Below are 21,861 nucleotides of genomic sequence, written 5' to 3' on the forward strand. Positions count from 1 at the left end.
AAATGCAAAACCAGGATACTGATGGTTTTAAGCTCAAATTAGTATTTGGCTACAGAAGAAGCTATATTTGCATCGATATCGTGCGTACAGCAGCCACAAAGGTGCATATTATTTTAATTCCAAGAGTTTTGAGACGTACTTGGCTTGAACTTTTCGCCATTAATAAGTGAACAGCATTACTCTTGCACAATAAATCAAGAGGCTTCTGTTCCTTTAGGAGATGAAGGCTGTACCAAAGGGTAAATGCTCATTTTGTCCAAATGCAAGGGAGTGTAGAAAGAGCTCACCATGAAAATTTAGGAAAAGTACCTTTTAAAATAATTATTAAAAAAAGAAAGGAACTCTTACAGGCCCTTTGATTGGACTGGCCTTCCAGGAAAGGTGTCTTGATTCTCTGAAACCTTCCAGTTTCCGATGGCTAATTTTGCAGCCTCACAACAGCTAAGCCTCTTCTCATCTAAATGCCCTCCACCTCCTGTCCTTGGCTGGGAGACAGCATCCTGACCGCGTCCACAGCACGGTGCAGCTCCACAAGCACGCAGAAGCACTCCCCTCTCCTTCCCCATCCCTTCAGCCAATATTGATGCTGGTAAACGACCTTCGGGACTGTAATTGGCCACCTCGGGAGCAGGCGTTGGAGGGAAATCCTGCCCTGACTCACCCTCACACTAGCTATCTTCACAGCCACAGACTTCCGAAGGGCGCTCAAACCTCCAAGGCATTCGTAAGCATGGAAAGAGCTTCCTTGATATATCTGTCATCTTTCTTATGTGGATGAATGCACTCCAAGCCAAGCTGGGGAAATGGAGGGAGGAGTTACTGTCACTGTTTCTAATACAGTTTATTGTTCATTATACCCTGCTTAGAGACACACAAAAATAAAATCACGCTGCCAGGTATTGTTCTAAGTTTCTTCAAGAAAACTGAATCCCTCCCTCCCAGGGATCTGAAGGCAGTTGATATGTATATATTATATTGCGTAAACAAAAATTCACCACAATCCCATCCCACATCACATGTTGTCTTGCCAAAACAGCTGTGTTTATGCACTGGCATCACTGCAAAGTGTGTCAACCAAAACTTCAGAAACGCATTGCATTTGGCTTGTGCGGAATTCGGCAAGTCTTCTTCATGTCATAACCCTTTACAGTCCAACTTACTCTGAAGGAAAATTCCATTCTTTTTTTTTTTTTTTTTTAATTAGTTGTTTCAACTTTACCTAAGAGTACCAAAAAACAGATTTCTCCTCTGGGATATGTGAAACCAGTTCAGCTATCAAGAACATAGCAAAATGCATTGCCACTCAGACCCCTCCCATTGTGCCAATGCAAACATCTGTGCAGCTACACGACAAACTGGATCAAGAAAATTGTCTGGCTGAAAACTAAGCCAGGAATAATAAATAAATCCGAATACACTGGGTTTCTTTTTCCCCTCCCAACTGGACCAGTCTTTTGTTCTGATTCAGAAGATGTACACACAACATGTGAGCGATGACACACAGGCACAAACAAGTGGCAAGAACTACCAGAGGCTGGATTACCTCTTTCTACTTAATGAGTGCCTTCAGCTACAACATTAGTTGATCTAGAGGAGCCTCAAAAGCCTGCAGTGCCAATACAACACTAGACATAGTATCTACTAAATCATTTCCTCATTTGCTGTAAAACCCTGGGGGTTTTCTATTCACTTGCTTTCTTCACTCATTTCACCAATTAAATCACAATCCTTCATTTTACGTATGTATTTCACACAGATAAAAAAGTTAACCGCTGAATTGTTAACAACAGCCACTTTGAAACGTGTTCACAAAAATGCCTGCTCATTTAAGTTATGGCAGATCTTACAATTCAAGGTGTGAGTCTATGCAAAAAAATGCATTCTTGAATTAAAACAAACAAACAAATCACAGGAGCCTGGAAATTAAAATCCCTTTATGACAATTATCAATCTAAAAATGGATACATGCATTTATGAAGACATTAAAAGGCAGCTAGCACAGAATGTGTAACTAAGCTCCCACCAAAGGCACATCAAACAGCACCTTTCAGTGTGCTAATTTCCAGAGAACAAAGAAATCAACATATAGTAGATCACGATTAAAACCAAAAGCTGCACAAGATGAGCACCTCACTCTACTTGACAGACCCTTTCCCTTTCATGCAACAACACTCTTGCTCCATCCACAAATCATCCTTAATCAATATCAATTGATAAACTGAATCTACTTTTAGGCAACAAAAATAAAGATTTCCAGTTAGCAATTTGAGCAAAGCAAAAATTTAAAACCAAAGGCTTTTACAGATATAAAGGTGAATCTAGATCTAGTTCCACAGGAGAAGTTCCTAGTAGTTTTGCCAGTGACTGCAATTACCTGACCTCAATGAAAAAAAGAACGAGAACTTTCCTGCTGACTCTCAGGAACAACAACAGCAGCAGCACCAAGTTATTTCATTAAAAGGGTCGATTAGAGCAGCCTACCAAGAGAGAGCGACAACTGTCCTAGCACTCAGAGAATTTAAAGTATTCCTGGAGAAAACATTGTCAACTGCACAGAAGAGAACATTCCTCTGCTGGCAGCCAGCAAGTTATGTAAACTGTATGCAAAAACAAAGCCATCTATCTCCACCTACCTCTTCCATCTCAAAGGAGTCCTTCTGCTGCTGCATTACATTCATTAAGGACGGGTTCGAGAGGGGAGCGCAGAGGTCTCTACCCGGCGATGCTGCGGGCAGCCTTTGTGTGGAGGTGCTGCTGTTGGATGTGTTGGAACTGCTGCTGAGGCTTGGTGAGTCCAAAAGACCAGATTCTTCACACGGTCTATCCTGGGTGCTTGCCAACCTGCTGCTTTGCACATCTGCTGGAGGCACAGTATCCTCTTGCTTATCATCAGTCCCAGCAGGAAGGTTTGCAGGTTTACATGTGTCCACAGCATTTGTCTGACTACTGGCTATCTCCTCTTTCACAGTAGCCAAAAATGAGGGAGAGTCTTTCTTTTTAGAGTATTTTGGTAATTTAGATTCATTTTTAACATCATTTTCCTCGCTGTCTTGTTCAGCTAGACTTTTCCCTTTTTCAACAGGTGAAGGAGTCGAGGAGCCGCTACCATCGGCTTGCTGTGTGCCGCACAGATTGAGCTTAGATAAGGTCTTCATTAACCGACTGGCTGTATTGCTGCGATTTAAAGGAGGAGGGCTGGATGCCTCTTTGCTGGAAGACACTGAATTCATACTACCAATTTTCTGCAAAGGAGTCCCAGAGACTTGAGAATACAAAGAAGAAAAAGCATTGGCCACAGTAGTAAGCACTTCAATCTGACGAAAACGACCTGCACAAGAACAAAACATAAGGCAGAGTTTATGAGGACGTTTGCTGTCATCACATCCCAGACCTCTTGATCCATCTCTACACGATGGTTTGAATTCTCAGAGACAGCTCCTTTTTTCATTTCTGAAGAGGGAATTTTCATCATAACCTCTGCCCACCCTCACCCCCAAATCTCCTCCTGCTTACATCAAGGGCCCCAACACTTGACTGAACACTGCCTAGTCCTGTAATGCGAAAGTGATACCACATAGTGTGGAAAAATGGAAAAAACTTTTGCAAGAGAGGAGAAAACCTTTGCAGGAGAACAACGAGGAAAGCTTTCACAAAGTAAAAAAAAAGACACAGGGACATATGTGCAAGTTAATTTACAAAATGCTAGGAAGACAAGGGTTACTCGCATTGCTCTCTCCGTCTACAACTACAAGAGGACATTTCAGCTATGTCCTCATTTCAGCAACACTCATTACTGACCTAACAAAGCTCTTGTCCAAGTCAATAGAAACACTGGCCCAGATTTCAACAACTACAGAAGTAGGTCACTGCTGACAGATTTCAAAAATCCCACCCGGATACTGAAGAACACAAGAAAAAGAGAGATACTGCTATCTGTTTCAATGCTCTAAAGCTACAATGGAAGACAAGCTTAGGAGCAAGAAGCAGGAATGATACAAAACCAGAAGGCAATGTATCTTATGGCATGCCTTTCGCTTCCCTCCTCCACCATAAATCCTCTCCCCTCACCCCAAGGTGTGCAACGCTGATGGTCACCTCTTGCCATGTTTAATACCAGGCAAGAGTTTTATCATGGATTACGGAGGCAATTTGTCCTTTAGACTGTAACGGGGTTTTGCCAAAACACTAGATATACACCTTCTTTTAGGGTTGTATACATAGTTCACAACCTTAAAAATAAACTTTGCTTCAAAAACATACTTACTTGTTAGAGCAAAATTTGGATTTTCCACTTCCATGCGCTGTATTTGGGCATTCAAAAACACTTTGATATCTATCCCTCTGGCAAATGATGATGAATTAAAAAATCTTGCTGGAATTTTTGAAGCAATATCTGGTTCATCTCTTCCAAATCCAAGGTTATAGAGCACTTCTTCAGGATCTTCCTCATAAAGCTCCAGTAATTCAGAAACACTAAACAAATGAAAAGATGTTTATGATCTACTTGTCTCTTTTTAAGACCCAGTCCCTTCTGTCCAACTGTTAATTCAGGCCAGTAGCCAGCTTGGTCTATTGAGCTTTTGATTCCTACAGCTCAGTCTACTTTAGGAAATAATTGTGGAGATCTCTGCATCTGAAGTTTTGGTTCACATCACCAGAGATATCAGGCCAGACACATCTGAGATCCAATCCTCTAATTTATAAAGTCAGCCCTTATTCTGCAGAACTCCGATTTTAAAATGTCAGGGCCCAAAAATGTTCGGGCTCATTTGTTAGTATTTACTGCAAACCACAACTAAAATCAAATAGCAGTTTTTCAAGCAATCAAATGAAAATTCCCTTCCCAGCTACTAAACGCAACAATGCACATAAATCAAGCCAAGTCCATTTAACTGAGGAACAGAAGTAAGTTTTGCCAGCAAAATGCAGCCAAATTCCACTGAACTGTGCCACGACCTTCAAAGCATAGTACTCTTTTTTTACCTTGAAACAGTTGCACTGCTTTTTCCAGACCCGGTGGAGTTCATGCTTCTCCCCTTCTGGTGGAACTGCAGCCTCCTCTCCTTCGCCACCACACCATTGCTGTCAACACAAACGGAGAAGACCCCTGCGATAAACCCCTTTCGTTCGGGAACTCGATTCTCCGTCTCGGAGGAGAGCTAAGCCTCCAGCACTGCTGAATTTCTCTTTTCCCCTTCAGCGTTATCTGGTTTATATTAGCCATGTCATTTATTGAAATACAATAACAAAAGCAAACCCTGGGACGCCTCAGTAAAAATGTATGTAGACAGTAAGAATTTGAAGGCAAATGCAAGCTGAATAAACAAACCCCTGATCTCCCCTTGCTGCCCCACCCTCCCCGATCCCACCCTCCTCCAGCAAGGAAGCCCAGCCTCGGGTGAGCTGCCCTGTCCTGCCGTGCCCTGCCCTTCCCCGCACCGCTGCCTCCTCTGGCAGGGCCGCCTCTCCACTGCAGGGCCGTCGCTCCACTGCAGGGCCGCCTCTCCACGGCTCAGGTACCCGGCCCCCCTGACCCTTGGCTGTCACCTGCACAAGGCTGTGAGCCACCCCAGCAGCGGCCGGGGAAGCTGAAGAGGTTCCAGACTGGAGGAAACGGAGCAAGACGAGCTTCAACCAAGACTGCCGGCCAGTTTCTTTCCCAATCCCAAACTATTTCCTCCCTGCATCTGGAGAAGCCGCCTCAGCATTAGGTGGTACCCTGGCCTCAAACCTACCATTACTGACAATCTCTCTGGAGGACAAACCTTCCCAGGGTGAATTTTACTGTATAAACCCTAACACACACACACACCAGAACAAACACCAAGAAACCAAAGAATTCACCTAAAAGTGCATTCACAGAGCCCAGCTCAGGAGGAGTAGCGAGGATGCTGCCCACATGGGCGTGCTTGTATTTGCCGAAGGCTCAACGGGGGTTTTAGTCACGGCACATTCTATTTAGAAGCTCTCCCTATAAAGCAGGCTCTCTCAAAGTCTTTTTTCCCCACTCTCAAAAGATATCTGCTCTGAAACGTAACACTAATTTTCCCTTGACATTTCTGAAATGGCAAGGGATCAATGAGACAAAGAAGGTAAATCATACTAAGTTACTTAGAAGATGTGGCATTTCTCTGTTTTCCTCCTGACACCCCAAAATCTACATCAGGTCTGCTGGAAGAATAAAAGTTTGCACTTTTTTCTGCATTTTATAATGACTGTTTCTGTGCTATTTGGATCTTCTCTTTCCTTCTCACGTAAGCTGACATGACCAGAAGAACTTTAGCTCTGAGGTAGCCTCCACGACTTCCACTGCCCCCTCTTCCTCCCACCCTCCAGTATAAATATTTATCTGAAGTAAACAACAACAAAAAGATGTTTACCATGTTTCCATTTGAGTATCACTCCGTAGATGATTAGCTGTAGAGAAACAAGAAGTTGTTACACACAGACCTCTTCAAAATTACAGTTCCCACAACCGGTATGAAGCAGCAGGCAGCAAGCACGTTTACCAATACTCTCACATAAGCCAAGTTTTTCTTTTCGCATATAAATGTGATTGTCAAGTGTTTCTAGTACATGGCTGATATAAAGACAATCTGGTTTATTCAGGCTATGTTTAAAATAAAATCTCACATGGACACATGTTTATATACTGTCATTAATCATATTAACTGGAAATTTTACGTGTGGTAAGCTAGTAATTGTTATATAAACCGTTTATTGCTTTGCAATTGAAGAAGCGATTATCAGCTGCAGGGCTGTTCCCGGGCGGGAAGGGGAGGAGGAGAAGCGGACACGCGAGGATTGCTCCGGTAGAGAAAGTAAGGAATGTAAGAAAGGCAGCTGGCTGCACAGCCAGGCACTCAGACTGTATTCCTCCGTCGTGGCAGCAGCACGGTCTGCTCTCGAGGAGGGGCAGGGCTGCGGCTGCCCGAGCTGTGCAATCCACGGACAACAGTGAGGTGAAGCCTGCGGTGCCGAGGGGACCAGTGGCTGCATTCGGAGTCGAGAGGGCCCTGGAGGGAGGCCAGCTGACAGGTACCAAGCACCTGGTCACCAGCCTCTGACAGGGTCTGCGCTTTCTGCGGCTGCATCAGCCCAGCTCCTCACAGGAACATCCCAGGCAGCATTATTCTTTCAGAAAATCAACAGCCTGTCAAGCCAGAGAGTTGAGCGCCAACCTTAAATTATGGGTTCCCCAAAGAGGCGACTGAACATTAACAAACTCGCCCCAGGAGACAGATAAGGAGCATGAATGTGCTACAGCAGCCCTCAGAATCAGCTATGGAAAGAGCAAAATAATGTCAAACACGATGCAGGAAAACCCTGCATCTCAACTCCCTGTGCCAGAGGGGTACAGCCAACAACAGAGAGCAAACATGGAAACCTCACAACCTCTCTCTTCAGAGGCATCACAAAGAAACTTAAATGTATACAAAATGCAGACGTCACATCTTTTTTTTGTTTGTTTGGGGTTTTTTTAATATTCTTGCCTATAATGTGAAGGTGAGCTTATCTATGTGGATTAGCTGGTGACTGGTGGAAACAGCTGAACTATGGGTTCTAACAGCTCAGCAGGGGCCAGGGGTTACAGGACCCTGCCCGATGCCCTCCGTACCATTCACACTGGGCGCTGGCTCATATCTGGAATCAGGCAGGCACGGATGCACAAGGGCAGGCCATTCATACCAGCCTCAAAGGGGCTGTCTGTCTGGCAGGGCATGCAGCACTGCTCCAAGCAGCTCTGTTGTCCCCTTGTTCTCAGATGGGAAACAAAGCCCTGCAGAAACACCCGCGCCCTTACCCAGGAAAATCAACCAGTCATTCTAGTATTGGGACCTTTGTCATCTGAAAAGGAGGGAGACAACCTGCCTATATCATGCTAAAGGCTCATAAAAACCAGAAATCCTTGGCAATGACAAAGGGAAAAAATTGCAAAGAAAAAAGTAACATGATGTATTAAAATGTTCTGACTCTTGTATTATTGGCCATGTGCTCAGAGTTTCGATTATCGTTACAAAGAAACTTTTCCTATGAAATATTTGTACTGCAGGCAATCTAACAAGCAGAAAAGACTATCAGAAAGAAAATTTAATCCTATTTAATCTATTGCAGTAAGGGACTTATTTACTGCTTCTCCATCATTATCAGATCAAGGTCATTAGGTCATTATCGGATCAACTGTTCTCCTTAGAAGTCTTGAATCTTTAAAAATTAAAGACATTTCCTTCCTCCAGGCCCTGTGCCAGTACTGTGACAGCACTAGCAAGACTGCTGTGGAAAAAAGGGCTTTCTGACAAAGTTCTGACACTTTGCAAAAGGTGTAGTTCAAAACACATTAAAAGCTAAAGGGGGGGGGGCGGTTTTGCCTTTTTTTTTTTTTTTTTTTTTTTTTTTTTACACTGAAAACAGATATTGTCTTATATCCCCTATCCTGCAGATAACCCCAGGACCTGGGTTGTGAGACTGTTTTTTGATATTTTATTTCAGGATGCTGCTGTTAGAACAGGATCCACAGTGCTTTTGGTTGTTTATGGACACCTCTAACCCACGATCAACAGAGAAGCTAGAAGTCTTTTTCTAACAAAAAAGTCGACCACGAACAGCCACATCTCCTTCCCCTTAAAAAAGGGAAGAGAAAGAACAGGCAAGCAGCTAGCGACAGCAAAGCGTACATCATGGCTGATCCAAAATACTTACTCAGCTTTGGTGCTTTTCATTTTTAAAAACACTTATCCCTGAATGGGTCTGCCTCTTGGCTGACAGAATTTCATTCCTCCTTTCAAAAGTCCGTACATGCCACTCCCAGGGGATTCAGTGGAAGTGGGGCAGGCATAGCTGCCAGGAGTAACCCATGGACAAGAAAAGCAAGTAGGAGAAACCACTTTCTCACTGCCTCAGTGAGAGCTCCAGGCTGTGCTGCCGCTGTGGGCATTAAAATGAGAAGACAGAAGCAAATTTAGGGCTGCCTCTGACCTTCAGGTTAGACCAGAATGTTTAACACCAGCGATGGTCTAATAAGCTCAAAAAAGCAAATCTTCCTGCATTTTTCTACATGCTTCATGCTGGTTTTCTAGCCAGCTTTATCAACTGCCTTTGACCAGAAGGGAAATGCTGTCTTTCAAAATAAAAATCAGATGACTGAACATAATTTTTTTTTTTTCCTCAAAAAAAGAGTCATAATCCTGCCACACCCACCTTCAGCTCCCAGGGATAAGTCATCTTCAAAACTTCCTCCATTTCTCACCAGCATGCCTGAAAACGTACAGTTAGCAGTTCAACAACTAGAATGCTACAGTGTTTTCTTTGCAACAGCTTAACTAAAGATATTAGCAAGACACTTCAGCTGATACAACAGGATATAACCAGGCCATATTTACAATTCCTGCATTACTAATATACTGAAAATGCACTAAGAAGTGACAAGTTACATTTGAGAAGACAGAAACATTATTTTGAAAGAGAATGACTACAACGCTACTTTAGTTTTGTGCTCAGAAACATCCCTGAATTGACCTACAACCAAATTAATTGCAAGTGGGAACCTGGAGGTACCACCCAACATATCTGTGCCTTCTGCTGCTACATTATCTATCCTCCAGACATCTTACCAGGGGGATCCAAAGTCTGAGTCCAGCTTAGGCATTCCTCTCTCCCTGTACCAGATTAAGAGCTGAAGCAACGACTCCAGGCACAGCAAGTAATTCCTCTGCACCCTGTCACTACCTGCACATTCTCGCTGTACTTTGAACTTTAGTATTCAGACCTGCTCAGATAGTAAAATTTTCAGGTGTGGCAACCAGACTTATTAGAGACAGAGACTACCTCATGCCCGCCAGCTTGGAGAGGAAATTACAAACCCCCCATTCTGCATTTTTTATTTTTTTTGGGGGGGGGCGGTGTTTAGGGCTTACTAAACTCTCCAGAAAGACTTATTTAGGACCTTTTCCCCCTTCTCCAGTTTCTCAGGCAGAACTACTTCACAGTGAGAATAACTCAGCAACGCCAACTAGGCTGTGGTTTGTGTCGCTGCTAACGAGCCGAGGTCCCAGGTGAACATCCACGAAAGCACAGTCCCCAGCAAAAGCAATTTCAGAAGGTAAAGCCTTTCCTTACCCTTTAACAGAGGATTGCTTTGCTCATCCAGGGAGGCTCCCAGAGGCGTTCTGAAACCACAGAAGAGATTAATACTACTTTAAAAACTTGCTGCTTCATGTCCTTCCTTACAGCGTGTAACAAGCTTGTGATAGCAGCAGTTGTCCCTCCCTCCGCCCCCAGAAAACACAAACATCTGAGGACTGGCAATAACTTCCCAAACAATCCCCAACCCACTGAACAAATATGCCTTGTAGGGAAAAACAACAAAACAGGTTAATAATAACTGCAACGTTCAGACACCAGCCAGTGGCAAAGCTTTAGGGTCAGCAGCCCTCCCTCGAGGAAAATCACGGGCTTGTCAGCAAAACACCCAGAAAAAATGATCGTGGGTTTTTGAATGGCCTAATTCAATCTCATTTATACGGCAAAAATCGTTGCCATTTTTCTGTACCTTTGAAACTTCTTGGAGAGAGGGGTGACAAACTGTATTTGGTGATCAGGAACACAATAAAAATCTTGACAGCTATGTCAGATGTCACTTGCCAGTTCTGATACTTTATAGACTCTTCATGTTGGCTCTTATTTGGATGATCCCTCCTATTGTTGCTCCCTGAAGGGCAGGGGATTTGATGAACCTCACGGTGCCCAAAAGGGGCAGCAGCAACTGCACAAATGGCAGGTCCAGTCCCTCTCTGGGTTCACGCATCCAGATGCTGGCACCAGCTGGATGTTTCCACATCTTGTCTCTGAGACATGTTTAACCAAAGGCCTGTCACTATTAAGTAGTGCAGCATTCAAAAACAAATTCAGGAATATAATTCTCATAAAGAAGGGAAAAGCAGATGATTTATGTGCCTATATTATGTATGTTTCATTTGGGTTGTTAATTAGACAAATACATAAACCTGCCCAAAGACCTGAAAGTAAACAGTGCTCTGATACATTATTTGTTTTGGTGCTATGGCCAAACTATAGCCAGGAAAGTTTGCATCTGCTTTCCAACAGGTCTTACGCTTCACAACCTTAATTTTTATTCCCCCCTCTAAAAAGAATTCACTCTTTCCACGTGTGGCCTGCTGATAAGGGAGTGTGTCTTTTACGAAGCCAAGCAAAGCCCCGCTGTGGTGAGACGCCAAGGCAAACAGCCAGTGCACCCAGGTGCACGAGCGTGTTTCAGGTGACAGGACAGACTCTGCCGAGGCTCAGATCTCCCGGGTTTCTGCGTGTCTGTCCTGTCAGGGGTTGAAAAAACTTAGGGCATATTGTCTAAACCTGTCACGCTACAACAAGCCTTATGTTCTGAGGTAATAACTGTGCTGGTTGTTTACTCTCTGGCTTTGATGGGTGCACTCCCATTCTTCTCCCTCTCTGTCCCCGGTAGCTACTTCCACATCTCTACCTTTTTGATGCAGAAACTTGCTGCCAGTGACATTGACAGCCAAGGTCAGCGCTGCACGCACCGGCTGGCAGAAAACAGTAAAAGCAACCATCAACGCTGGCACTTTCTTTCAGAAATTAAGTCTGTCACCTCTACAGCACGTTAGCAGCTACCAGAAAAGCAGCCCTGTCACCCACCCATCTGCTGCCCTGCTTGCACTGCAGCACACAGGCACAGCTGCCTTATACTCCCCGCCTTTGAAAAACTTGCATTTAAGAACTAGACACAACATGAGTATAAACAAGGGGCAAATATCCACACAAAAATCCTCTTGGACAACAGCACAGACAGCTCTGCCTTTCCACACCAGGCTGTTTTTCACCAGCAAGGCCCACAAGCCAGCGTGGCCGGCTCTGTCTCAGAGCAGCTCTGTGCTCTCGGGAAGGTTAGGGCTGGGGGACATTTCCACTTGCCCGGCCCTCAGGATGAGGTCTCCCCGCCGAAGGTGCATCGCAGCAGGTCCCCGGCACGTCCCAGCAGCCTTCACACGGCGGCCGGCGAGGAGCGGCGCGGGGAGGCCAATGGCAACCGGAGGGCAGCCTCAGCAAAGAGCAAGTAAGCAGGCAAGTGCCTGGATCAAGGGATCCTATGGTTTTCCATTTGTGTTCACTCATTTATTTTAGCGTACATGGCAACAACTTAACTCAATATCAATCTAAAAAAGAACTGAACGAACTCTCGATGCACACACTGCCACAGGACGTGGGTACTGAGCAGGGAAGAGGACCATATGGAGCCTTGAGGCTTCCTCTCATTCCAGTGGTTGGTTTGCTCAGCTACCATCTGTGGTACGGTGGTCTTCAGGAACAGAAGGGTTTTGCACTGTGCTGTAAAAGTGTTTAAACCTCAGCTTTTAAAGCCTTAATTGGGCAGCAGCCATGTTTATTTTAAACTTGGAGCAAAAAAAATCTCTTCTTTCTGAGGCATTTCAAGAACTCACTTCCTGCATATCTACAGGAGATGGCTCCTAAATACCTCCCGCATCCCCTGTATTACTGGCAGAGTTTAAATATACTCAATCCAAATAATACACGTCATCATAGCGTTGACAAAAATTTCTTCTTTTCTATCAGTATAATACAAACACTTGCGTTTCTTGTCTTAGCTTTACAAGAGTTAAAATTGGAAACCTTAGTAAGCTTTCTTATTACTTCAAAATGCATTTTCAAAGAATCAGGGAGAGAGCAAAGGATGCCACTCTCAAAGGCATGCGATTCCCGAAACATGAATGAACCAGAAACTGTGGGTAACATCTGACATTTCTTAAGTCTCCATAATTCTTATCACAGTGTGATACATACTTGCTTTTTTGTTTTGTTTTGCTGTTATTGTTTAAAAAAAAAAAAAAAACACCAAACAACGTGTCTACCAAGTTAAATAGCATGGGATATTAGAAACCCTCCTCTCTCCTCCAAAGCAGATGTGAAACGAAGATGCCAAATAATAAGAGCCCCAAACTGCTAACGTGAATACCAAGGGACAGCTAGTAATTCTTTTTATCCATATTATAACGCTGTCAATGCTTTTAGAAACAAAGGAATAAATCTTATAAGCAGATCTATTTATGCAGTGGGTTGATATTAAGTTTTTTTGTGCCGCTGCCAACTCAAACCAGAAAATGAGATTTTAAAAGTGCCAATTTTCTTCTGATGTACATTTCACAAAAGCTTACAGAAACTCAGACAAAATGCGAAGGTCTGCTTTTAGAAAATACAGTAACAAAGAAAATAGTTTATTTTAGTAACTGAATGTTCACTTGTAGCAATGGTTATACTTTTTGCAACAGAGCTAACTTGTAAGAATGAGGTTGTGTGATGGACCAGAAACAGAAGCTCAGCCTGCGTATGTTGCCCGCACTTTGCAGCAATCAAAGCTCCGCAGCAAAGCCAGTGTTATTAAATAGGAATTTTCAGGGATGACAACAACTGTAAATTTCACAATTGTTGGTTTTAAGTGTTCTTTTTTAAACAATACACTGTAGTATCTGTAGAGCTATTTTGTCATCTGTTATGCTGTCCTCTTTTCCTATATACGTTGTTACCAACAGACAATCAGTTCAGGGTTTCTATACATACAGTCAATTTCTAACAGTGCAAATTGAATAATCATTTTATGGCACCTACCAGCTACTGCTCACAGCTATATTAGATACAAAAAAAATTAAACCATTCTGCAGTTTTAAAACACAAGGGACTGTGCACTACTTCAGGCAGTTCATATCCTCCCAGATATGAACCGCATATGTACGCACTCTGCACATTACAGAGTCAGAGGCTAATGCCAGTCTGAATAGCTTGGTTTAAGAAATCTTTAAAAAAAATGAAATTTTATCTTTCCGAGAACACAAGATTCTTCTGAAAAGATTACAACAGTAACTAGCCATACTTTAAAAGACTTCTGTGGAAAGGGTTCACAATGGGTTTCACAAACATGCATTAACTAAATTTGCATCTCCATATTAACAAAAGGGTAAACTTGTGCTTTATTTCCTTATGTATAAAACAAGATTCCCACATTTTGGGAATCAACTGCTAGTGATGCAAACACATTCCACAGAAGCCCTTGGTGCCAGTTTTAACAACAGATAGTTACCAGAGCACAGGAATAAAACTGCAAGCTTTGTGTTATTATTCAAAATTTGTGACCATATATCAGACATTCACATTGGCAGTTTGCAGTTTTGTGCTATTCCTTAAATTCTGTACAGAAATGGTAAGGATCACAGGGCCAGGGAAGGTTCTAGAGAGAAATCCTGCAGATACGGAGAGAAGTGGCACTGCAGCGTTAGGAAGAATTTCTCTCTCCAGGGCCTCTCGCCCCTCCACTCCTCCATTTTTTGCCCTCCCTGCTCAAAAAACACTTCTAATATAGCACTGAATTCATAACCTTATTTTTAAGGATATACCTTCCTAGACCAACAGGACACCAGATTTCAGGTAAAGTCAGAAAAATCTTCCCCCATTCTGGCATTCTGGAAGAACGGCCTGTCAGGTCTGAACATCATATTTTAGGGATACAGTATGATTTCAAGCCTCTAGCTGCCAACACCCCCTCCAAGGCACAGCCTGCAGATATCTGAAAAAACCGATACTAAGGAGCCTGTAGCTATAAAACAACTCACACTCCAGTTACGGGAGTAAGTTCAGCTCAGCCACTTAGTGGATCAACAGATCACAAAGGCACAGCTAATCTCAGACGTAAATTTTCATCTTAACGTAGCTGCTCTCAAAAGAAGAAGGAAATCAGAAATATCACGTCTTGAAATGTCATTGTTAACTACTGGAAAGCTAATTGTAAGCTTCTCCCCCTCAACTCTGGCTCCAAGGGTTGAATGGAGAAAAAGATCGGACAAAAGCAGCTGCTACTGGATGTAGCATTTACACCTTTATGTCACTGAAGATGAAGAAAAGGTAATGCTGTCAGCCAAACACCGAGGAAATATTTTGTAACAGTAACACGAAATATATATACCACGTCGCAAGTTAAGGATGTCAGTCGATATGACAGACGTGGAGACAGACTTTGATAAACCAAATTAGTCTAAATTGTGCCATTGCTCTTTAAGACCCCAAAGCACAGAGGCCATTGCCAGGTAAGCTCTGTTTCTTTGAATCTGCAGCAAAAACCAGGCAAGGCAGCGGGAGGCTTTAAACCGGAGCCCCTCGGTGAGAAACAGAGCAGCTTCCAAAATACTGCCGCCTTCCTTACCCTAAACTGAGATCCTCCGCAGTGGCTGAAAGTCTTCAGCCTCATTACGTGAGACATCAAGGAGAGAAAAGGTGCCAAAAACCAGCTCCTCTCTAGCCATACATACATACGTACGCTGCTGCTCCCCCTTGTAACCCCAACTGAAGGTACAACCTATGCAACACCGAAGGGCGCTTTAGACTCCGGGAAGGCTAGCGGCAGCGCCGATGACAAAGACTGCTCCAGAGCGCAGCGATGCCCACACTAACCCACGGGAGAGGACGCCGCCGAGATTTCCTCCCCTCTGCTACGTGGGAACCGCCCGGCCCGGCACCCCGCGTGGGGCACCGCGGGCTCCGGCCCCGCATCCGCAGCGACCCGCCGGCGGCAGCCGGAGCCGGAGCGGGGCGGCAGGGGCAGGCTCGGCGGGAGCACCCACCTGCAGTCCTTCAGCCATATCGCGATCTTCTCGTTGGGAACGCTGTGGCCTTAAGGGCAGAGCGGGAGAGAAAAGCCGACAGTCAGTAACAGCCCGTCCGTCAGGGGCGGCCCCTCGCGGCCCTCCGAGGCCGCCCCCGCTGCCGGCCCGCGGGGGTCCCTGAGGCAGCGACCCCCGCCCCACCGCCCCCCGGCACTGACCTGCTTCTGCGGCCAGCGGCAGTTCTCCGCCGGCGAGATCCTCCTCCTCCTCCTCTTCCTCCTCTTCTTCTTCCTCCTCTTCCTCCTCCTCCTCGCCGCGGGCCAGCGCCGCCGCCGCTGCCGAGAAATCCTCCGCTTCCGACGCCTGCCAGGAGTCCCGGCTCTTGGCCCAGGCCTTCCTCTTCTGGGTCGCCCCTTGCCACTCTTCCGCCGCCGGGGACTCCTCCATCAGGACGGCGGCGCCGGCGGGGTCTTCACGCCGGGAGGGGAGTGCCGGAGAGAGCCAGCCTGCCGGGGGAAGAGCAGCAGAGCCGTGCCTGCCTGCCTGCCGTCCGTCCGGGGGCCGCGACCGGGGACAGGCCGCCGGGGGGCGCGGGGCCGCCGTCCGCGCAGCCCCGCGGGAGCTCCGCCGCCCCGCCCTCACCCCCCCCCCACACCCACCCGCGATCACATCCCGGCCCGCCCCCAGACCCACTCACCGCCGCCCCCCGGCATCCCCCAGACGGCCGCTCCCGGCCCCGCAGGTGCCAGCGCCGGCCCCGCCGCCACCCGGGACGCAGCGGGAGGGCAGGGGGCCGGGCTGGGGTCGGGGCGGCCCGGTGCCGCCGCCCGCGGGTACTCACATATCGCGCCGCGGGAAGGCGGCGGCGGCAGAGGCTGCGCCCGCCCGGGCTGCGGACGGCGGCGGCGGCTCTGACTTCCTCATACCGCTGCGGGGAGAAAACTCGGCGGCCACGTGACGGCAGCGGGGCCGGCGGCAGCTCGCCTCCTGCCGGGGCCGCCCGCACCCGCGCCGCCTCGGGCAGGGACGCGGGGGTCGGGGTTTCGGGCGGGCCGGGGAAGGGGCGGGAGGGCACCGGTCCCCAGGGAGGGGGTCGCCGTTGCTGGGGACGGCCGGGCCTGGCTGGGCTCGGCGGCGCTCCTGGGCCGGGGTCGGGCCGGGCAGCCGCGGGCATGCAAAGGGTGTTTCCAAACCAAAACGCACGCAGAGCCGGCAGAAGAGTATTTGTGACTTTTTTTTTTCTTTGGGGAACTGGAGCGCTGGGAAGAGGGAAGGCACAAGAAGACAAGTAGCTTGGCTGGGCAGACGCAACTTTCTGTCTCGCTTTCAGGGGTGTGAAATCAGATAAGCCTCTGCTCTGGCACAGGCAGATGTCTGCAGGGACACCAGCAGTACCAAACAAGGCCTGTTAACATCTTGGATGCACTTAAAGCCTTTATCATCTGCTTCAGGGTGTACACTCAAGCAACCAGATCAACTGAAAACCCAGCAAAAGGCAGTCCCCGTGTCCGGAAGGAGATGTCACCCAAAAGGCCACTTTCACAGTCAAGGATGGAGCTGTTTCTCAGCCACTGTCCTGTTTGCTCGTTGAGATGGCGGCCAAGGTCTCTGCAGTGGGAGCCCTGCGCCAGGCACCCTCCCTGGGCTGCGCTTGACCTGCAGCGGCCACGTAACTGCCGCAGGCCACTCCATGCCTGCCCTGGGGAGCAGGACCCCACCGCTGCCCTGCGCGGGGTCTGCCTGCCGCCTCCGCTGAACCCTGCATGTCCGGCAAGCTCACCTCCAGCCACGGCGCCTGGGAGAAATAAGCTTTTTAAACAGGTCTGTTACAGCATCTTCAGGAACAGGTGCTGAATTACTAAGCACAAACAGCAAGAAGGACCAGAGTCGTCTGGGGGTTCAGCTGGCATTGACAGGCAGGCACATGAGATACATTTTGTTTAAAGGCAAATCTGCCTATAGAAGTACCAGGTTAACGATGCTCAGTAAATATCCGTTCATTTTCTAGCTTTATAGTTCAAACCTATCAAGGAATTTGTGACATTTTTCCCCCTACAAAAAAAAAACTTCTTAATGAGCGCAACACATTTCTTTTCCCTAACCTCTCCAACCCATCCGCTACTTTACGTATATATAGCCTTCCTAAGATTAATTTCTCCTCATCACGTGAGCCATTTTCTTAAACACGCTCTAATTTTCTGAATGCAGTGTATTGAGATTAAAACAAAGAAAAGTGGCACTAAGAAAAGTATTCGTATTTAATTTGTCTCTGAAAGTCTACATGTTTTGGGACCATATTTTTAAATGCTGGTATTTAAAAAAAAATGCAAACTACACTTGAATCTTTCCTGTTGATCATCAAAACAATCATTTTCTCAGCATGGCACGTTTCACACGCTACACATTTCTGCGTAAGCTAATAGAGAGCGTGTCCTGAGCCGTGGGCGTCCTGAGGGGTGAGTGGGGGGGTCAGTACGTGTCATGCACCCTCCACCACGGCACGCCGGGGCTTGGCCGTTGGCTGAAGTTGCTCGCAGGTGTATTTACAGTGCTGGAACCTTAAAATCTGATTTTTCTGGTTTTGTTGGCAAGAGCCTAGCACAGCATTACTGCGATGTAATGGCCGGTATTTCTATCTTGTGCATACGCCTAAATAGATGTAGCTATTAAAAATGACTCTCTGAGGTGGAGCTGGGTGGGTGGGAGCTGTTGGAGAGGCCTGGGGCGGGGGGAGGCCGGGGAGCAGGTTAGCCCCTGCCTCGGAGGAGGAAGAGCTTCTGGAAGTAACAGTTTGGTTTGGCTGGCACAGCTGAGGGTGAACAGTTGCAAGCTAAAAGCAGCTATTGTCTGCCGTGCCAATACATCCTTAAGGAGTTCTTAATCCACAAATTACTGACATTATTGTCTATAATTGCTTGTCTGTTGTGACAACACTTATTCAGGGAACGTTTGAAATGTAAACAGCAGCCAGTAGCTTTCCGCAATGAAGTCCTGCCACTTAGAGCACTGGACTCTCGCTTGCACCTTCATTCGTTCCCAGCAAGTTCCCTTTGGCTCTATAAGCATAAAGATTATACACTCAGTTCCTATATTAAGTAGAACTTTTTTCTAAGGAAAATATCTGGCTTGTTATTTCTTTTAATACTTGTAACCAAAAAGGGGGTTCGTTCTGTAATAAAAGCTTTTCTTGCTTCAAAATATAATTTGTTCCTCATACTCCAAAGAAATAAATCCTGTGAAGTCATCTTGTCACTTAAATCAGAGCAACTTTTTTTTCCCCTAAATTGTTTTTGAAACTATTAAAATAAAAAATGCATAGACGGTAATAAGATAAGGGAGAAATTGTGATTTACACTATATTATAAATTCCTAAAGGAAGATTTATAACCACAGCACCTTTAACAGTACTACCCGCCATCGCAGTAAAAAACACACACACATTTTAAGAATAATAATAAAAGAACTCTCACATTTGTCATCTGGGAGTTGTCCTTGAATATATAATTGTGCATATAAATACACACACAAATACAATTTAGCCCAAGGAACGCCACTAAGTCACTGTCTTTTGTTCTTAAAAGAGCAAAAACCTTGAAGAGGACTGAATTCAATTTTTGCCTGCAGAGGATTCTTTCAGATACAGGATTGTTAAAAAAAAAAAAACCCAAAAACAAAACCTACATAATTCAAAAAGACATAAATGAGGTGTTTCCACCAATTCCCTTGGGGACTTGTTCCCACGTCTGAGTGCCCTGCGAGTAGCACTTCCCTGCTATAGTAGGGCTAGGTTTCCCCAGTGCTTTGAGCAGATCACTTCCCTGCTAGATCTCTACATCGAGAGATCCCTCAGGAAGGATTACACAATTTATCTATGTCTCTCCGTATAGTAAGGAGGGATAGGGATAAGCCTCCGGAAACCAAAGAAATATTTACAGGCTATATAGCTGGGCCCTTGGTAGCACGGTCAGATCCTGCGTTTCTTCCTCTCCTGCCTCCCCAGGAACTACAGACATCCAGTGCTGGAGGAAGATGGGACCAAAGGGGATCACGAGGTGCCAGTGAGGTCCAGATGGCCAGATTTGGAAGCTGTTTCTTCTGTTTCCCAGCTCAGCAGAGGGCTAACCTCACCCCGCCAGGACAACCATCTGCCGCAGGACAACGTGCTGTGAACCAGTCCCCAAAGCCCCACGGCACAGATCTCACCATGGAGAGGACGCTATGACCACACGAGCAAATACAACATACAGAAGCTTTTAGACAGGGCAGTTAGGAATAGGTTTACACCACAAAACAAAAATAATAAAAAACCAACCAAAACCCCCAAGCAAAGCTCTCTGTGTGCCTAGTACCTTCTTTTGACAGAAGAAATGGGAGTGATATTAAAGGCTGTAGCATTAGAGAAGTGGTACAATGAGGCAAAAGCTGCCTGTTGGACTTTTACATGGCGGTGAGAACTGGTTCTTGACAAGGGGAGAAACTGCACGCTGCCGCCTAATGTAGGTCTGATCCTGGGACGAGCAGCTCCAAGTCAGCAACATTTCATGACCGCAGTTGGATTTCCATGTTGTTGGCCTTTTCCAGACAGAAGAGAGGAGGAGCTAACAAATAGCTCACCTTAGCAAGCATTTCACAAAAAAAAAGAGTCCTACATAGTAACAAAGCTATGATAAATACTGTGCAGTTATTTGCTTTGGCAGGGTTTGTGTTTAAGAGCAGGAGAATGCATGAGGAAACACACAACCCAGTGTCATGTACATCTTTAAAGTTTCCACAGCTCCGTTTTAGTAAATGCACTTTGTTAAATTAAGTGATTTCTTTCTGAGCCAAGATTATTAAAAAAAAAAAGTCTACTGAGGCCTCTGTTATGCTATAAATGAAAAAGACAACCTGGTGAGACAAGGGTAGTATTATTACATATCAGAGGGAAGGGCCTGTCACTGCCTTTTGCGATACTTTAGTTCGGAGTGCCCACTGCAGGGGTGGGCGGTTTGGTTTCCTGACTCCTCCATAACACATCCTGCATCTGCAAAGGAAAGCAAAAAGTGGGAGGTCAGTCTTTGCAGAGCTCCTCTGAGGTGGTGGTCGGGAAAGTGCTGCTGATTTCTTCAGGTTGCATTGGCAACGTCCTGGCTTCTCCAAGCGTATCTCACCTCCCCAGTCCTTCTGTTCTGGTGATGGCAAGAGAGCGACCAGCACCTCTTTCTCCCACAGAGCATCTGTAGGCGGCTTCTCTCTGCCAGTGGAAATGCCTAAATTTTTTTTTTTTTTTTTTTTTTTTTTTTTGGATGGCAGGGTCTTGTAGGCCATTATCTATTTATTCTTTTAGGCCTTTTGAGAGCTTGGTTTCTCTCAATGCTGACACTAACCATGCCAAGAATATCTGCCAGTTTAGAACTGGTGAAGATTTTTCTTAACACACTTAAAGGAAAGCTAGCTTGTTTCATGTCGTCACAGCTTGCAGCGACCAAACTGAGTAACTGGAATACTATTTTGCTAAGGCAGAACAGAGTGTCTCCTTGTATCCTGTGAAATATGTATGCCATAAGATAATAAATAATAAAATTAATGCCATGAAACAATAATATTATGCATTTAATATTTTTTCTAAATTTTCATTTTTAAAATTACATATTTGAAATGAAATGTTGCAAATCAAAGGTAATCACATCTGAAATGTCATTCAAATATCTTTCTCTGTAAAGAAGAAAATCATATACTTGACTTGAAACCATCACTGTTACCAGACAGATGTTCTCTCTCAAATATATGGAGTAGAAAGGATGGAAAAATAACCTGGCAGTTTTGCCTTAATAAATTAACATGTTAGGACAGCCTCTCTGGCTTTGCCAGTCATTCTGTTTATACATGAGTGATATGCATGATGTTTCTATAAGGTAAGAAACAAACGCATTAAAATTAGTGCAAAAATACTTCTTTTTCTACTAGTAGAGCACTTTAGGCTCTTTTCAAACCAAACGTTGTCCATTTTATGAAGTGACTTGTATTTCTGGGACCTTTTGCAGCAGGAGGAAGGAGGAAAAAACCCACTTCCGTCAGGGTGTTTACAAGAGCTATAGCATAGCAAGGGGAAGTTTCTAAAGGAAGAGCCGGATGTCTGTACTGAAGTGGATTACAGCTGCACCACCAAATCAGATGCAGGGAACTGAGGCCAAGTATACATAAATGTACGAAAACAACTATAGAGAAGAAGAGAGGG

At 45.6% G+C, this 21,861-nt stretch overlaps 1 protein-coding gene across 3 annotated transcripts in view; it reads right to left on the bottom strand.

The window, feature by feature from the left end:
- Positions 1-16,797, bottom strand: part of ITPRID2 (ITPR interacting domain containing 2) — a 43,324-nt gene extending 26,527 nt beyond the window's left edge. The window contains exons 1-9 of one of the 3 annotated variants that reach the window (XM_075756500.1): positions 16,486-16,797; positions 15,863-16,150; positions 15,663-15,711; positions 10,117-10,166; positions 9,199-9,255; positions 6,381-6,417; positions 4,984-5,082; positions 4,265-4,473; positions 2,634-3,328 (exon numbers count right to left, since the gene is read on the bottom strand). In XM_075756500.1, coding sequence (XP_075612615.1) covers positions 2,634-3,328; positions 4,265-4,473; positions 4,984-5,082; positions 6,381-6,417; positions 9,199-9,255; positions 10,117-10,166; positions 15,663-15,711; positions 15,863-16,091 — 1,425 coding nt within the window. In that variant the 5' untranslated portion in view covers positions 16,092-16,150; positions 16,486-16,797. The other 2 variants (XM_075756499.1, XM_075756501.1) reach the window with 2 other exon arrangements.
- Between the last annotated feature and the right edge of the window lie 5,064 nt (positions 16,798-21,861).

Source organism: Balearica regulorum, chromosome 6 (assembly GCF_011004875.1).
Source record: "Balearica regulorum gibbericeps isolate bBalReg1 chromosome 6, bBalReg1.pri, whole genome shotgun sequence".
NCBI lineage: Eukaryota > Metazoa > Chordata > Aves > Gruiformes > Gruidae > Balearica > Balearica regulorum.